At 37.6% G+C, this 17832-nt stretch overlaps 1 protein-coding gene across 1 annotated transcript in view; it reads left to right on the top strand.

The window, feature by feature from the left end:
- Window positions 1-16362, top strand: part of LOC132154756 (guanine nucleotide-binding protein G(I)/G(S)/G(O) subunit gamma-7) — a 29234-nt gene extending 12872 nt beyond the window's left edge. The window contains exons 3-4 of the mRNA XM_059563423.1: window positions 11059-11177; window positions 13442-16362. Of these exons, the coding sequence (XP_059419406.1) occupies window positions 11097-11177; window positions 13442-13567 (207 nt within the window). The 5' untranslated portion in view covers window positions 11059-11096 and the 3' untranslated portion in view covers window positions 13568-16362. The remainder of the gene's footprint in view (window positions 1-11058; window positions 11178-13441) is intronic.
- The last annotated feature ends 1470 nt before the right edge of the window (window positions 16363-17832 follow it).

Below are 17832 nucleotides of genomic sequence, written 5' to 3' on the forward strand. Positions count from 1 at the left end.
TGTGCACATCAGTGTTAGTTTTAGCATTATTTACAATATTTTCTGTAATACAAGTCAAATGTTAGGCTACTGTAATTATGGGTCGAATGATGAAGGCGAGATGAGGCGGATCCAGGTGCAGATGATGGAGTAAAACAAGAAACAGAGTGCAGGTGCAAAACCAGGCAAACAAGACATGAGTATCTACAGGAAAACACAAGAACACAGGCTTAAACGGAGAACAACGCCTGACCATGAACAAGGCAAACACAGGGGTATGTATATACAGGTTAACAAGGAGGTGGAGCTGATGAATTGCCATGAAAATTAATAGGGGTAGCTATGGAAACAAACAAGGTAGGCAAAGGAAAAATGGGGACATTAACTAAACACAGGAAACACTTAAACATAAAGGTCCTTGAACAGAGAAACAGAGGAAAAAAACAGAACAGCTACATCCCAAATACTTGTGTTTTTTGTTTTGTTTTTGTTTTTCTCTTAACAATGCTGTTTTGACCCAGTGCAATGTATTTTCAGGAAAATATGGTATATACTACTGTTATATTTTTCATTAGCTTTTAGTTTTTGTTTTAATGTCAGTTCACATTATTATTATTTTGCAATGTTTTATATTTCTGTATATACAAATATGTAAAAATGCATTTGAAGATTTATCCATTTGTTCTTTTCACTCGTGGTTTGTGGGCTCTGCTGCAATTGGATTGACCTTGACTGTTTCTAAATAATGTAATCTTAGCTTACATAATAATAATAATAATAATAATAAATCACCAGTGCATGTTTGCATTAAGAGAATGCCTTCCATCAGTGGCTTGTTTGCAGCTTATCATTGCAACAAGTGGGTTAAAATGCAATAAAGTTTATTGGCTTGTTATCTCATGACCATGTTGTAGTCATTGAAGTAGTCTGTATTTATATTTCAAGAAGGAATGGAGAACATTAGGTGAACTGCCTAATGAACCATATGCATGCATATGCATCTGGTTTGTGTATATATTGAGCTTGGAGGAGATGTGTGTAATTTGCATCATGGAATGTAGATTCAAGTAAAGCACCATAGTGGTCAGCGGAGGAGGGTGTCAGTATTACTTTGGCACTTTTCAGATGTAACAGAGATTGTACATAGGTCATCTAGTGGGCTGTTTGGAGATAGACAAGCTCTGTAGCGCTGCACAACAACACGCTGTCACTTCCTGTGGCTATAATATCAGATTTAAAGAGAAAGAAGCAGGGTTTCCCAGTAAGAATGCAAGAGTCTGGATCAAATGTCACTTGCCTTTCTCGTAGCCTTGGACAGTTTGCGTAAACATTCTAAATTATACTAAGCCTTTTGCAGGTGTTCTGCAACACTTTATCTTATGTATGCACAATATGTCTGTGCCATATTGGTTACTGGCTAGTATTAGTGATTTGTTTTATCAGTAGGAATTATATTTCTCAGTATTTTACATTTAACTGTGCATGCTTCTTACCTCCGGGGTTATTTTAATATTATTTATATGCTATGCTACTATATTATTTATGAATAATTATTTTAAATGAGCTTTTACTTTTATATTTTCAGTTTCAGTTTGTTTCTATATAGTTGAGCTCATCTTTATTTTTAGTTATAGCAATTTTAGTACTTCAACATTTTCAGTTAGTTGGTAATGGGCAACATTTCTCATTTTTGTTTAGTTTCGCATTAGTTTTTCTTCTAATATTTAATTGATTTACTAAATTCAGAAATTCAGTATTTAAAAAATAATAATTTAATAACAAAATAAATATATCCTGTACTTCCTATAATCCTATAATATCCCATACTTTACATATAGTTTTTATGCTTAAATTCACTTTTATCTAGGTAAGTTTTTGATAGTTTGGTGTTATTTAGACAAATATTATAATTAATGTCTGCCATTTATCAGTTATTGACCATGACAAGACTAATGCAAAATCAGTTTCCCATGTATGTTTGACTAATTGATTGATTGTCATCTTTCTTCCCTTATTGTGACGTATATACGACAGAAACAATGTGTCTTGCTTCTGTTGTTGGGCAGGAGTTTATTTTATCCATTGGATTGTTGTAGTTTGCTATTGCTGTGATCTAATGTAAAAGACCATTGTCCCGTCATCAGAGAAAAGAATTTTAATATTAGAAAAAGATTTATGTGCATGATTAAATTTTTTTATGTAAAACACGACGGTATTTCATAAAATACAAAAATTGTGCATTGTGACATCATTACGACTTTAAGTTAATAGTGAACAATGCTTTTCTCAGGGAGCAAAAGTGGGAAGACATGAGCAGTGCTCTTGCGTCACAGGCTGCCTTGACCAGATGAGTCTCGCGTCATCTCAAATATCTCCCAACCTTCACGCATGTACATTCCCCCAAGGACGGATCTAACCACGGTGTCCCATCGCAGACCCTTCCAGTCCAAACGCAGTGTCCCTGTTGCTGGCACAGCTCTGAAAGAGATTGCGGGAAACATGGCTTATGCTTCCACCACCCGTCTTTCTTCTCCACAGCTTAGAATGATACTTGTGGAAACATGGTGCAGACTTTCCAGTGTAAACGGCTGCTCACTCCAAGGAGCAGAAAATCAGACCAAATGCTATTTTAGGTATTCGACACATTGGCTCAGAATCCCCCATAAAAAAATGCCACTCATACTTACTGGAAGCTGCGTTGCACCCCTCAGGAGTTCCCCAATTCCATCTATCAGCTTCCTTTGCCCTTATAAGGAAGTGGCCCGGGGGAGGAAGTCACTTGTTGTGAAAGAGGCCGGTTAGTCACTTTCTCTGTTCTGCCCTGTGTGCTTGTTTACTGCCTGATCACAGTGGTTAATTACTAAACACCTGGCTCTGATTCTCACCTCAGAGGCCTTGTTTGTGTCCAGTGTGCACTCACATTATGCTGGAACCACATGTTTGACACATGAGTGACTGTTGAGTGAGCCAACTCTCCCAATTCTAGACACAAGGATCTGACCAGCTTACGTATTCTTGGAGGTCAGTGAATCATGAAAAAAGTCTGTAGGGATTTATGCTATCCTGGAAATACTCAATTCTCAGAATAGGAAGAGGACAAGATGCAGCAGTTAATTTTTTTGTTCCACTGCTGATGTTTATCAGGTCCTGCACCTTCCTGAGTCACGTAGAGTTTCTAACATATTTCTATGTTTTGTCATAGAAGAAAAACTGTTTATGCTTCAATTTCTTTCCATCCATGACTGAAATGTAAAAATAAAAATCACCTATGAAGTAGATCCAGATAGGGTAAGGCTCTCCCACACATGTTCTTTGTGTTTTGACTAGATACATTTTCTGACCACATCTTTCTGTCACCTTCATTCCAGACTCTGTAGGTGATCATTGAAAATAATTAATTTTCCCTCCTGCCCACATCTTTAACTTCACCCCAGCCTCTTTTATTCTTGCCTCCTCCAAAAGGAAGTAGGGAAACACGTTTCTTTGCTTTTCTGGCATTGTCTGGCGACAGGGGTGTTATGCATATTTGAACTTGCCCCTATTTACAGTTTCTGTTGCTGATAGAGTGAACCTTTTACTGTAAAGTGTCACAGTAGTTGTTTGTTTGCAAGTCTTTGCTTACAAGTTCCATTGCAGATTGTAAGTATGTGTGTGTATATATATATATATATATATATACTTATCTCTCTCTCTCTCTCTCTCTATATATATATATATATATATACTATATATATATATATATATATCAGTACAATGCATGTGTTGATTGGTTGGTTTTTTCATATTTTCATATTAATATGATCTTGCTCTTTTAATTCTGTTTATTTCCACTGAATTTCAGCTGATCTGAGAGAATGTGTATGTTCTGAAAAACCCATTAAATAAAATTACAATATTATGTTGAACTAAACTTAATTTTAAGATAAGAAGTTAAATGTCATTCACAATGTTTGGGGTCAGCAAGAATATTTGTAAGAAATTAAATTAAATTAATTTTTTTTAGCAAGGACAGATTAAATTGATTAAAAGTGACATTAAGGAAATATATAATGCTATAAAATAATTTTGCTTCAAACGTTCTTCCGAAATTGTTGTTCATCAAAGAATCCTGATGAAAATATCACAATTCATCGTCATCATCATCATAAGAAGATTATTAAGAGCACTAAATCAGAATACTAAAATGATTTCTGAAGCATCGTGTGACATGATTGAAGACTGGAGTATTGGCTGCTGAAAATTCAGCTTTGCCCTCAAAAGAATAAATGACATTTTAAAATGCATTCAATTAGAAAACTTTTTCAAAATTGTAATAATATTATTTCACAGTATTATTAATATTTTTACTGTATTTTGGATCAAACAAATGCTTAGTTGGTGAGCATAAAAGACCAATCCCAAAATTTTTAATATAAAATGTAATTGTAAAGTACACAAAATATATGACGTGTACATCAGTTCAGATGACACTTCAAAACAGATACAAATTACTATTTTAATGCCTTTGCAATGGAAGCATCATATGCTAAACACATTAAAGTGGTCACAGAAGCACATCATTATAGACCAGGCTTCAAATACTGCAGTCAGTTTTTTTGCTGTCTGTACTCCAAGGAGTCCTAAAAAGGTTGAAGTACCCTGTTTTATAGTGTGTTCACTATTGCATGGTGCATTCGTATCCTATTAAGAGTATTTATGGCTTACATGTGTTGTGAAACCAGGATTTATGGTCACAATAGCTTCATGTTACATTCAGCATAAATTGCATAGGACACCATTCCTACAATTCCTCCAGCGGGTAAACACATGCTTAATGAATTCCTTAGCATCATTTTTCATGCAAAGGCATTATCATAAAGTGGATAGACTTGAGCTATTCAGATCTTCTCAAATCCCTCTTTTGTCTGCGTTTTTGTTGAACAAGTTTTTACAGGGTGGTGTAGGTACCACAGAGTGATGCACAATCCAGCAATGCCAGCTCCACCTGTCTGATCAAACTTTTTCGGGTGTTGGCGACATTGAGCCGGTCCCCTCAAGAGTTTAACATCATCATCAACATCATTATAATTAAACTGTTAGCGCACCATATTGTTGCTAGGGACCTTTATGTAAAGAAAAGGCCACTTACAATACTTTTACACTATCAGGTCTTTGTTTTTTTGCAATCAACATATGTCTGCCAGAACTCTATCAGTAATGGTTCTGCAAGGAGCACATTGTATAAGCCTGTCCAAACAATTTCCACACATTTCAGTCATTTGTCCCTCTGTCTATATTTCTGTCTGCCTGGTCATGAGTCTGTCTGTCTCTGTGTCTCTCTACACATCCGTTTCTTTTACCCACACACACAGACACAAGCACACAAATGTTCTGTGACCCCTCTGTACACATGCATGCAAACACTCCGTCACATGAGCTCAGCTGGGAGATGAGAAATCCCATTCATTTCCTTTCATTTTACTTCCTTGACCCTCATTTCCCTTCCCCTCCGTGTGTGCTGCTATGCTGGAAAGTCCTGTAAGCCGAGCAAAACACTTCTGGCATTTCAGTTTGCAGCTGATCAAGCTTGAATGTGTTTTCAGTTTCTGATTCTTGTAAAAAGCTTTGCAGTAGCTGACTGAGCCTGTCAGGAACAGGAAAGGGTGAGGTATGTAGTCATGTTGATCATTTGGAGTCACAGTGGTACAGCATTGCAACTATGTGAACTTATAATGAACTCATGAATTACCATGAATTAGAAAAATAATGAATGTTTTGCACACTCTCTGTCTGCAGTTGGATTAAAAAACAAGACAGTCATGCCTTAAACTCACGCTACAGGTTGTGTCAATGTTTAGCGTCAAAATGAACGCAATGTGAAGACAAAAAGAGCAGTATTTTGATGTTGCTGCTTTTTCTACTTTTACGTATCCATTTTGCAAATTGATTTGCTTTCTACTTTGTCTGATTGGTGGTAAGCTGGCTTTTAGTATGCTAGCGTACTCCTGAATGTTGCCAGAATTTACTTTTACCATATATTCACTTCTAAAAACTCACCAAAAACAGATGACTCACCCTGTACTACACATATTTTTGTCCAGTCATATGCTGCATCCCGTGCAACAAACTAGCTGGTAGTAAATTATGGATCAGGGCTGATGTAACTGCAGCTTATTGGATTTTTATTTTTTACTTTTTACTTTTTTACTTCATGACAAATGACAAGCCTTTGACCAGTTCTGCATAAACTTCCTGTTTCAGTGGTCAGTTTTGAGTTTAGCAAGATTTTATTTTAATTAATACTTGTGTTCACCAAAGATGCATGAAACTAATCAATACTGATAGCAAGGATATTAATAATGGTACAATAGATTTTCTATTTTAAATAAATAATTGTTGAAACTTTCTATTCATCAGCGAATCAATAATAATAGCCAGCACAACAATAAATTACATTTTAAAGTAGTAAACAGTTATTTTAATTTGTAATAATATTTGAAAGTGAAAGTGAAAGTGAAGTGACATTCAGCCAAGTATGGTGACCCATACTCAGAATTTGTGCTCTGCATTTAACCCATCCGAAATGCACACACACAGAGCAGTGAACACACACACACACTGTGAGCATACACCCGGAGCAGTGGGCAGCCATTTATGCTGCGGCGCCCGGGGAGCAGTTGGGGGTTCGATGCCTTGCTCAAGGGCACCTAAGTCGTGGTATTGAAGGTATTGAAGGTGGAGAGAGAACTGTACATGCACTCCCACCACCCACAATTCCTGCCGGCCCGAGACTCGAACTCACAACCCTTCAATTGGGAGTCCGACTCTCTAACCATTAGGCCACGACTTCCCCATGTTTCCCCGAAATCAGTAACATTTCACAATGTTACTGATTTTAAATGCAGTCTTTGTGAGCATAAAGAACTTCTTTCAAAAACATTATACTGACTCCAAATGTTTAAACTCAGTAATGGCCATACTGTTTACTACTACTCATGAATTTGATTGCATTTTTTTTGTACCAAGCTACTTTAAGCATTATTATAACAACTTAAACTCTCTACGTACAGCATAAAGTACTTGTAGGAATAAGCAGCTATTATTTTCACAAGCTTCTATAATGAGCAGGCAGAGATTCCAATGGCCTAAGTAATCACTAGACTCAAATTTCACTGGAAGTCAACTTATGAGATGATCTTTCCTGGCCAGGCTTGATGGGCCGTTGATCAGGTCTTGTTGACGGTCAGAGCTCTCTCTGTTTTCCTTCCTCTCTCGCCACCACCCTCCCTCTTTTTTTCCCTCTCTCATGCTCCTTGTTTAGAACAGTAATACACGGTATTCCCGCCGAGAGCTCAAAGAGCGGGAATGTAGGGAGGCGTCTGGAGCCCAGGGAGATTTCTAAGTGAGCCGGCACATTGCCATCAGGTGTCCGTTAGAGGGAGGGGATTTTTGATGTAATCTGGTGCTTGATTGGAAAACTGGCAGGGAACTACCGCCTCACTTTAAACTTAAGAAAAAAAAGTCTGCCTGCAAAGCCACACGTATCAGAGCAGACTGTGACCAAACAGAATGATGCATACTTCACATTCTCACTTGACCACTGTTTACATGCTGCATCCTGGATTTATTCGTGCCTTTTGATTTTTAGATGCTTCAGAGACATACCAAAGGAGTCATAAGGAGGAAAAAAGCATGGCAAGCATGCTTGATTATGTTGTATGGTCTTTTAGTTGCATTTACTGGTAGCACAGTTTGCTAAAGCATTAGGTATCATGAACAACACGTTTTGCAGCATTTATTAAAGGGACTTACAGTGCATTCAGGCTATCAGTTTTTACCTATCATGTGTTCCCGGGGAATCAAACCCCCAACCTTGCGCTTGATAGCGCAATGATCTACCAATTTAGCTACAGTTAATTTATGTCTACAAATAAAGCGTTCTCTATTCTCTGAATATTTTGAGTAAATTGTAATTATTGTTGAATCAAAGTGGCTTAAAATAGCGCACATGGACTCAAGGGTGGGGTGCAGTTTACCAGTGCCCCCTTCCACCTCCTCTTCCTTATAGGTTCAGAATGCCGCAGAGTGGAGAAAGAGACGCCTGTTTTGGAGACTTTCATTGGTGCTGCAGACCACAGGGTGTGATTGCACGTGAGCCTGCAGGTTCCAGCCCAGAGAGAGAGAATGAGGAGTGTGTATGTGTTTAAGTCATGGATAAAGGTTAATAATCTTCACTGACTCTGAAGAGAAAATAACGGATCCAGAGGAAGTACAGCACACTCAGTAGTGCCTTGTGAATTTTTGAACCCACTTTTTGTAGAGTAAATATGTTGTAAAATGTTGATAAATGCACATTTGTGAGCACCAAACCTCTTGTGAAAAAGTATTCTTTAGCATACTTTAAAAAGAATATGTATTAAAAGAATAATATGCGTTAAAAGAATGCACTACTACTCTTTTTAGATTGCATGTTAATTGCAATAAAATTGAAATATATTAAATTTTAATTTGCAAACTACACTTTTAGAAGTTAAGAAACAGTCATGAAAGTGAACTACCTTTAATTAATTTGATTAATAGTATATTATCTGCAAATACACAATTTTAATTATACTTTTAGATTTGAAGTGCACAAATAAGTGTGTACTGCATAGGGTTATAACTGTAAGTTATCGGAACCAGAAAATTTCTAACTATACAGTTGACAGTAAACAGTATTGAGCATAGAGTAGTTGAGTATTGTGCATTTTTCCTCACCACTATTTTTTAAAATTGTTTTTTAATGATTTTAATGGAACCGGAACCGTTAGGCAGAACCAGAAAATTTCTAATTATTCCCAACCCTAGAAATGGACCACCTTGTTTTAATCTGCACTGGTATAGTTGCAATGTAGGCTGTTTGTTGTATTGCTGAAAGTATAATGCATCTGTGTGGATTCACTTTTTCAAACATACTTAATTGCAAAAATTCAATTGCAACACTTAAGCTACATTTTTCACTTTTGTGCATGTAAAATTGACTACTTTTCAGTAGATTACATTCAATCACAGAAGCCTACATGGAGCCTATTTGGGACACACTATGGCTCTGTCTATCCATATCTTGCAGTTTTCTTTTTAAAAGAGGAAGATGTGGTTGGAAAAAAAAACTGTGCAGAGAGACATCTAGAGAGGCTTGTATGTTTGAATGAATATGCCAATGTATTTTAGAGTGCTGCAATTATGAATGCAGGGCCGTTGTGCCCATTTCCTGGAATGCAGCACACGGAGCCGTGAAAGAGACTGTGTTTGCTGTGAGAAGACAAAGCCCAGGCACTAAGCAACATGTGTTTAGAACTACGGCCCCTTCTAGGAACGTCCTGAAATGCCAGGGGTGCTGCGCTGGTTCGGGAGAGCGTGCGTGTGGAGCAAAGGGAGGGGGGCGTACAAGGAGCTTGTTTGTCTCCAGAAAGAACCAAGCCTTTCACTGCCTCCAGTGTTTTCTGTGTTTCTGCGGTTACTTTGATAGTCACCTCTCTGTGGGTGTGCTGATATTAAAATTTACCCAGTGTTGCTAAGTGGTTCTTAAAATGGCTTTTTGGAGGTTGCAGCTGTATGAAAGGCTTGTGTTGAGCAAATCTCCTGACATGAGCTCAGTCAAAACGATTTATGCTATGAAAACTGATGACTTTTATTTTTCTGTGGAACACAATTTTTTTTTTTCATACATATAATGAAAGTTAGTTACCCCATTCTTCAAATCATGATGGAAATGTTCTCTGTTTTCTTTTGTTACCCCTTTTTATTTTATAGGTGCATGCCTATCTGTCCCCACACACTTTGTTTGTAAGAACACTTGGTCCTTAAACAAGAAGGGAGAAGATAAGGCTCTGTGTTTAGCCTCAGAGGACAGATGCACCTGTTTTCAGTTGTACCGTTAGTCTGATTGATGGGCCCCCTGAACTGGGTGGTCTGGACTGATGTTACTGGGTAGTTGTGTGGTCGGAGCTGTCAGACAGATATCTTGATTTACATGTATATTATTTATATAGCTAAACTATTCTGGAGGCCTGACCTTCTCAAGTTATCAGACATGATTGTAATTTAAAGGGATCATTCACCCAAAAAGAAAATTTCAGTTTACTCGCCCTCATGTTGTTCCTGATTTTTCCATATATTAAAAATCAGTGAGATTTATTAGGACCTTTCGCACTGCTTTAGTTCCAGTACTGAAGTACTGGTATGATTTTGCGCAAATTATTTCCCAGTACCATTTAAAGGGTTGCATTCACACTGACCGTGTGTACTAGGACGTGACGTAAGCCGGTCAACAGCGATGTCATTTGTGCATGGCGTTCAACAACGTTAACAAAGAAGAGTAACGTTAACAGGAGGATGGAGGACACTGTGATTGGAGCCGTGTTTTTGTTGTTTCGTGGGTTTCACAATAATTGACATGGAATGTCAACGTATACATAAAGCGATTGAATGAATGGAAAGGAGGATTAAGAATGTCCAACGACAACTGGCAGTGCTACATTTGCTACAAGTGCCTGCACTTCAGTGTCCATATATTTATCGCTGTTCATCATACTTGCGAATTAAGTTGACACAATATTTACAGTAAGTTACATGGCATTTTAAATCATGACGGGTGAGGGCGTTTTCTAACGTGTCTGGCCAATTAATGTCTACTTACATCACGGTTAGTATCAGTTGTGCGGGTTAGACCCTGCTCCGGAGTAAGAGCTAATTTGGTTCTCAGAAAGGCAGTCCGGTACTAAAACGCCCAAAAGTGGGTAGTTCCACAATTAGTTCTGGTACTATGAAAAGGTTCCTGCGATGCGAAAGGCCCAAAAATTATACAACTTCTCTTGCCAGAAAATTGCCCCAACTGATTAAAAAAGGTCTTGTTTATACAGGATCTCTAAAAACGGTAATTTACCAATAAAGACTGTATGTGTGAAATGGGCTAATGTCTTCTAAAAATATGTGGTGAGTTTGAAAGCAGCTCAAGAAGCATTTTATCTAATTTTTCACAAACATTTTTCATATGTGATACTGTGTATGCTTTAAATTCAGCTTCTGTTTTAATCTTGTTGCATTTTTGTTTTGTTGTAGAATTTTCTTTTATTTGGCACAATAACCAATGGCAGAGAATGTCGACGACTAATAACATAGCCCAGGCCAGGAAGTTGGTGGAGCAGCTGAGGATCGAGGCAGGCTTCGAACGTATTAAGGTACACAACCTTTCATTATTCTTTCTGTGTAACATGCAAGCAATCAAGCAATGTTTTTTTTCCTTTTAAATAATGATTGTTATATTGGTGGCATGGTGGTTGCATGAGAAAAACAGTTTGAATAATCCTGTTCAATGTACTGTATTACAAGGTGCCTGTTTGTTTAACCCCTTACATCCGTGTAGTTCATTAAGTAATATAATGTTACTATGACTATAAACTTGAACTTCTAAAATCTACCTTTTACCTTAAAATGAACCACTATTATAATAAAGGTGGCACAATAGAAAGCCATACAGGTGCATCTCAATAAATTAGAATGTTGCGGAAAAGTTCATTTATTGCAGTAATTTAACTCAAATTGTGAAACTCATGTATTAAATGAATTCAATGCACACAGACTGAAGTAGTTTAAGTATTTGGTTCTTTTAATTGTGATGATTTTGGCTCACATTTAACAGAAACCCACCAAATTAGAATACTTCATAAGAATTGTTGGTCTTCTGGCAAAGTATGTTCATTTACTGTACATGTTCTCAATACTTGGTAGGGGCTCCTTTAGCTTTAATTACTGCCTCAATTCAGCGTGGCATGGAGGTGATCAGTTTGTGGCACTGCTGAGGTGGTATGGAAGCCCATGTTTCTTTGACAGTGGCCTTCAGCTCATCTGCATTATTTGGTCTCTTGTTTCTCATTTTCCTCTTGACAATACCCCATAGATTATCTATGGGGTTCAGGTCTGGTGAGTTTGCTGGCCACTCAAGCACACTAACACCATGGTCATTTAACCAACTTTTGGTGCTTTTGGCAGTGTGGGCAGGTGCCAAATCCTGCTGGAAATTGACATCAGCATCTTCAAAAAGCTGGTGAGCAAAAGGAAGCATGAAGTGCACCAAAATTTCTTGGTAAACGGGGGCAGTGACTTTAGTTTTTAAAAAAAACACAATGGACCAACGCCAGCAGATGACATTGCACCCCAAAATCATCACAAACTGTGGAAACTTAACACTGGACTTTAAGCAACTTGGGCTATGAGCTTCTCCACCCTTCCTCCAGACTCTAGGACCTTGGTTTCCAAATGAAATACAAAACTTGCTCTCATCTGAAAAGAGGACTTTGGACCACTGGGCAACAGTCCAGTTCTTTCTTCTCCTTAGCCCAGGTAAGACGCCTCTGACGTTGTCTGTGGTGTAGCAAATTCCTTGACACGTCTGTGTATGGTGGCTCTTGATGCCTTGACCCCAGCCTCAGTCCATTCCTTGTGAAGTTCACTCTAATTCTTGAATCAATTTTGCTTGACAAGGCTGCAGTTCTCTCGGTTAGTCGTGCATCTTTTTCTTCCATACTTTTTCCCTCCACTCAACTTTCTGTTAACATGCTTGGATACAGCACTCAGTGAATAGCCTGCTTCTTTTGAAATGAATGTTTGTGGCTTACCCTCCTCGTGAAGGGTGTCGATGATTGTCTTCTGGACAACTGTCAGATCAGCAGTCTTCCCCATGATAGTGTAGCCTAGTGAACCAAAGAGACCATTTTTAAGGCTCAGGAAACCTTTGCAGGTGTTTTGAGTTGTTTAGCTGATTGGCATGTCATTATATTCTAATTTGTTGAGATAGTGAATTGGTGGGTTTTTGTTAAATGTAAACCAAAATCATCACAATTAAAAGAACCAAAGACTTAAGTCTGTGTGCATTGAATTTATTTAATACACAAGTTTCACAATTTGAGTTGAATTACTGAAATAAATTAACTTTTCCACGACAATCTAATTCATTGAGATGCACCTGTATGATCAATCCGAGTTCATTTTAAGAGCCTTCATATATAGACAATTCACAGGTTCATACACGATTCATCAGGGTAACACACATGGCACTAAAATAGAGCAATAAACATTAACTAAATAAAAGAAAATGTAACACAAAACATTCTGATGTACATTACTTCAATAAGAAATACATATTTAAAATATTAATGTTTTCACTGTAAATATTAATGTGATACTGTCAGGTTTTTAAAAAAAAAGTGTTTTACAGTAAAATGACATATAAGGAAATTTTTAATCATTCACAATTTGCCAATTTTTCACTGTGTATGACAGTGATCCTCAAATGTTGCTCGTGAGATTCACTTTCCTGCAGAGTTTAGCTATAACCCTAATCAAATGCACCTAAGTTTGCTAAGCAATGTCTTCAGGTTCATTAGGAAATCACAGGCACGGTTGTTCATTTCTCCTCCTTCCTCTCTCTCTGTCTTTTCCCCAGGTGTCTAAGGCCGCTGCAGACCTCATGAGTTACTGTGAGCAGCATGCCCGCAGTGACCCTCTTCTGGTGGGGGTTCCCACCTCAGAGAATCCTTTCAAAGACAAGAAGCCTTGCATCATTCTATAGCTACTTTGTCTAGGCCAGCTATCCCAATCCCTTTTTAACCACTGCCCATCCCCAGTGAATGGGCAATTCAGTCCAACACTTCTTTTACCTGGGATCCACAGTATTCTCCAGAAAATAAACACCACACTCTCTCGGTAGAAACAAAAAGGGGCAATATCTGAATACCTAGAGTCACAGCCTGGCATTGAGTGAATCTATATGAATGAATCTGCACAGCACACCTGTCTAAATTCATGCATATAGATGTACTTAACAGGAGGTGGCAGATTTCGAATTTGTAAACTATTTAAAAAGATTACACAGAGACTGAGAGATACTCCAGCATGTTTTTCAGTACAGCGGCTGACCTTGTTACCATAGGTGATGGTGGAGAGTAGAGGAAGCTGGTCATGATTATGCTGACTGACTAGCTGGCTAGCCCAGTCACACTGTGGTAAATGCTTGTTCAGTATTAACCCGAATCTGCAAGCTAAAGGTTAATTCTTGATTTAGATTTATTATCAAAACAGCACATTTCATGTTTTACAAAGGGATTCAAGACATTAACCAGAGTTGCCAATATTTTTGTGAGTTTGTGAGCTGTTTTCTTTTTCTTTTCATCACTAAAAACTCATTAGGCTTAATTCTTAGTTTTTTTTCATAGTGTTTATACTATATTTCAGAATCCTAAAACACTAAGTTATAAAGGAATAATTTTATATAATGCAGAAAATATATTTACCTAATGATATCCTTCCCAGTGCCATCCTAAAGTGCAGTTCAGTAGAAAAAAATGAGCCCTGTTATTTGAAATATTAATTTGAAATGAGTAAACAACATTTGTGGTATTTGGTATCAAATATATCAAACCATAATGAATATTTAATGAATTATTTGGACATGCCTTATAAAATTGAGTCATTTTGAAGTCGGAGCCCCTAATAAGACCAATTTTATCTTTTTTCCTCTAAAACCAAACTTGATTGTAAAATCCACACAGAAGGAAAAAAATGTATAAACTTTCTTTTGGATATGTTCAGAGGTGTTAACTTTGAGAATAGCTGTTTGGATTTGTTTGTTCCAATTTCTTCTTTCTATGGAAACATAGAATCTGGTCATTGAGTATGATACTGTACAGTGTCTGATAACTAAAGCGCATTCTTTCTTTTTTTTGTGTGGATGTTTTATCTTTTTGTAATCTTTGTGTAATATTTCCGTTTCTTTCATCATTCATATTAAACCATTCAGTTTGTCCTATTTAAGGCAAGGCAAAAGATGTGAGCGAAGGCATCGATGGACCGCTCCAGTGCTTGTACATGTGATAGTAAACAGGCAATGTCGAATGGATTGTTGATACAATGCCCACGCAAAGTGCTTAAAGGCGTTGTTCAAGGCATGTTTCATGAGGTGGTTTGTGTTGTTAACAGTGCAACAGGCCATCAGGTTTGGCTCAGCCTGAGCAGTCACATTCAAAAGATGAGGTGCAAGGTCAACCCACAACTCTGAATGTCTAATGTGCACCCAGCACATGATGCACAATCTTTAGGAATGACAGTTTTTTGTGTGTGATGATCCCCAAATAGTCACACACAGTATTCAGCTTAGAGCTAAAACAGAATTCCCCCATTGTCCTGCTTCAAATGCTGGAAAATAACAACAAAGTGCAGGAAATAGGGTCTCGGAGTGGGACAGAGGGGCTTGTGCTCCTCGCGGCTAATGGGATGCTGTCATCAGCTCCTGCATTAAGAATGACTAAGGCTTGTGGAGGTCACGAGTGCTGTGACTCATCCAGTGATCAACAGAATCACGCTGCTGCCCATCAGTGGACAGAGCTGCTTCAGCGACATCGCTTCCTGTTAAGCCTAAGCAGAGCAGTGTAGTGGCTTAATGCATTTCAAAGTGGTGAAAAACAGACACTTAAGGAGATAAAAACTCATATAAAGATGAAGGATTGTAATTGAATCAGTTCAAGTGTTACAATAGAAACTACGATTTTCCATCACTGACGATGTTACTGCAAAGAAAGTGTCACTTAGTAGTCCACATTAGGATGAAGCCTTTCCAGATATGTGCAAAGTGCTCAAATGCGCCAAGCTAGTGCTAAAATAATTCTAGCACTAAAGGTTTTTAACCAGGCACCAATCAAACTTGCTGTACCACGTTTGATGGTGTTAAACTGGCGCAAACACTGTGAAAGTCAGCTAAGCTAAGTTAGCTGGTTAGCTTGAGTTCTCCACCCTCTTGACTCACAGTGTTGGGATACACTGTGCTCTAAAGTATAGCGTTTACCTGAAGTATGCTAAATAAAAACTCCCTTGCGCTTGGGTTTAATAAGACTCCGCAAGCATTTCACGGCTTTCTAAGTTTTGAGACCTGCTGTTAGGATGAGGGAGCTTGTCCGTTTCTAATTTGCGTTGCGTGCAGCGAGAACACTTAAGGTGCTGAGTTGGCCGTAATACCTTAACCTCAATTCCTCATTCCCAAACGTTGTTCGACTTCACACACCATCAAGCTCTTTCATGACCATGAGAGGTGAGATTTAGGCTTTGTGTGGGCAATATCTGTAGCTGAGTCCTTAGCCAGTAGATTTCAGTCTCAGCCTGTTCCATTACTTTGTGTTTTTTCCTGTGTATGCATATGTATCTTTCTGCCTTGATTATGAAGAAATATATCTATTTTTTGTAATTGTTCTTCTCGGATGTGCCATAAATCATGTTTTCTTGCACACTGTTAATATTTTGTGGATATTGCTGTTTAAAAATGATGACATTGGAAAAAGTAGATGAAATAAAATAAAGACAAAATGTTGCTCTGCACTGATGCCGAACTGTTTATTATACATGTTTGACGGATTTGTTGTAAGCAAGTGGAAATGTGACACAAACGTCTGACCCACCAATTTATTATTTTATTTTATATATTTATTTTGTGCAAATAAATTTTGGGACATTTTGAAGTCCTTTGTGCATTAATGTTAAAGTGTGTAAATTCTACACGACAAAAATAATTTGCAAAAGTAATGATAGATTTCAAATGTTTACATGTGTATATAGTTTCTGTAATTTTATGTCTACTATTTTCTTTTATTTTTTTCTGCACAATAATTATTTAATCATTAGACTACAGCAATATGAACATATAGTATTATTTACGAATATTAGAATAATTATAATAATAATTTAGCTCAAATATTATGCCAACTATTTCTGTGACCTTGCTTATATATTTATAAGAATGCTTTTTGGTGATACTCTGTTTAGATGGCAATGTTGTGAATAGATATTGAAGTATCTGTGAAAAATATTGGTTAAACCTTTTATTGGTTTGTCTTTAAACTTAACATAAAAACAACAACAAAAACCCCTGCATACTTCAGGTAGAAGGGCACATGTTTTGCAATGCTTTTTAATGTTATTCATGCTATGTATCTTTTTGAATAGGCAGGATCTTGCATAATACTGTTGGCTTGCACAAATGTTCCTAATGACAGCTGTCTATATAACAAGTCTGCAGATCTCGTTTTTTTGTGCACTAGATTTCTTAGGTCATATTTACACTACTGCAAATATATATCTTTAAATAAAAAAAGACACGTGAGAATAAACAGTGCAAAAGTGAAATTGAAACAGTGCCTAAAAACCAACAAAAAAACAAAGTGATTCAGCCAACCAGTAGCCGGTAGATGGTAAACAACATGGAGCGGCATGTGAGTGAGTTTGCAGTGTTATCGTAGTATTCTGCCCTGACATGTGAGTATGGAGGGAGTGGAGTACAAGCATGTGTCAAATACACATTAAAGGAAAAAGTGCTGGGTAGGGCCAAAACACCTCCAAGCTCAGCTGCTCTTTTCAGTGGAGAACAACAGAGCTCAGGGTGGTACATGAAACTGGGGAAATTACATAAGTGGAGAGAGTGTGTGTGCAGAAAATTGACAACAACAGGACACAAAACTATGGGGACATGGTTCTTTGTTTTGTTCTGGCATGCATTTACTTTTGTAGTCAGCTGCGGGTGACTAAACATCAATACAGCAAAAATAGTTGATCTTTATGTAGAAGCTTGAAGAGAACATGTGGCAGGGTGGGGCTAAAATTACAAGGGGGTTATTACATTATTCATTTAGCTGACGCTTTTATCCAAAGCGACTTACAATTGCTATATATGTCATAGGTCGCACGCCTCTGGAGCAACTAGGGGTTCAGTGTCTTGCTCAGGGACACATTGGTATCTTACAGTGGATTCAAACCTGGGTCTCTCACACCAAAGGCATGTGTCTTATCCACTGC

Source organism: Carassius carassius, chromosome 12, assembly GCF_963082965.1.
Source record: "Carassius carassius chromosome 12, fCarCar2.1, whole genome shotgun sequence".
NCBI classification, from domain to species: Eukaryota; Metazoa; Chordata; class Actinopteri; order Cypriniformes; family Cyprinidae; genus Carassius; species Carassius carassius.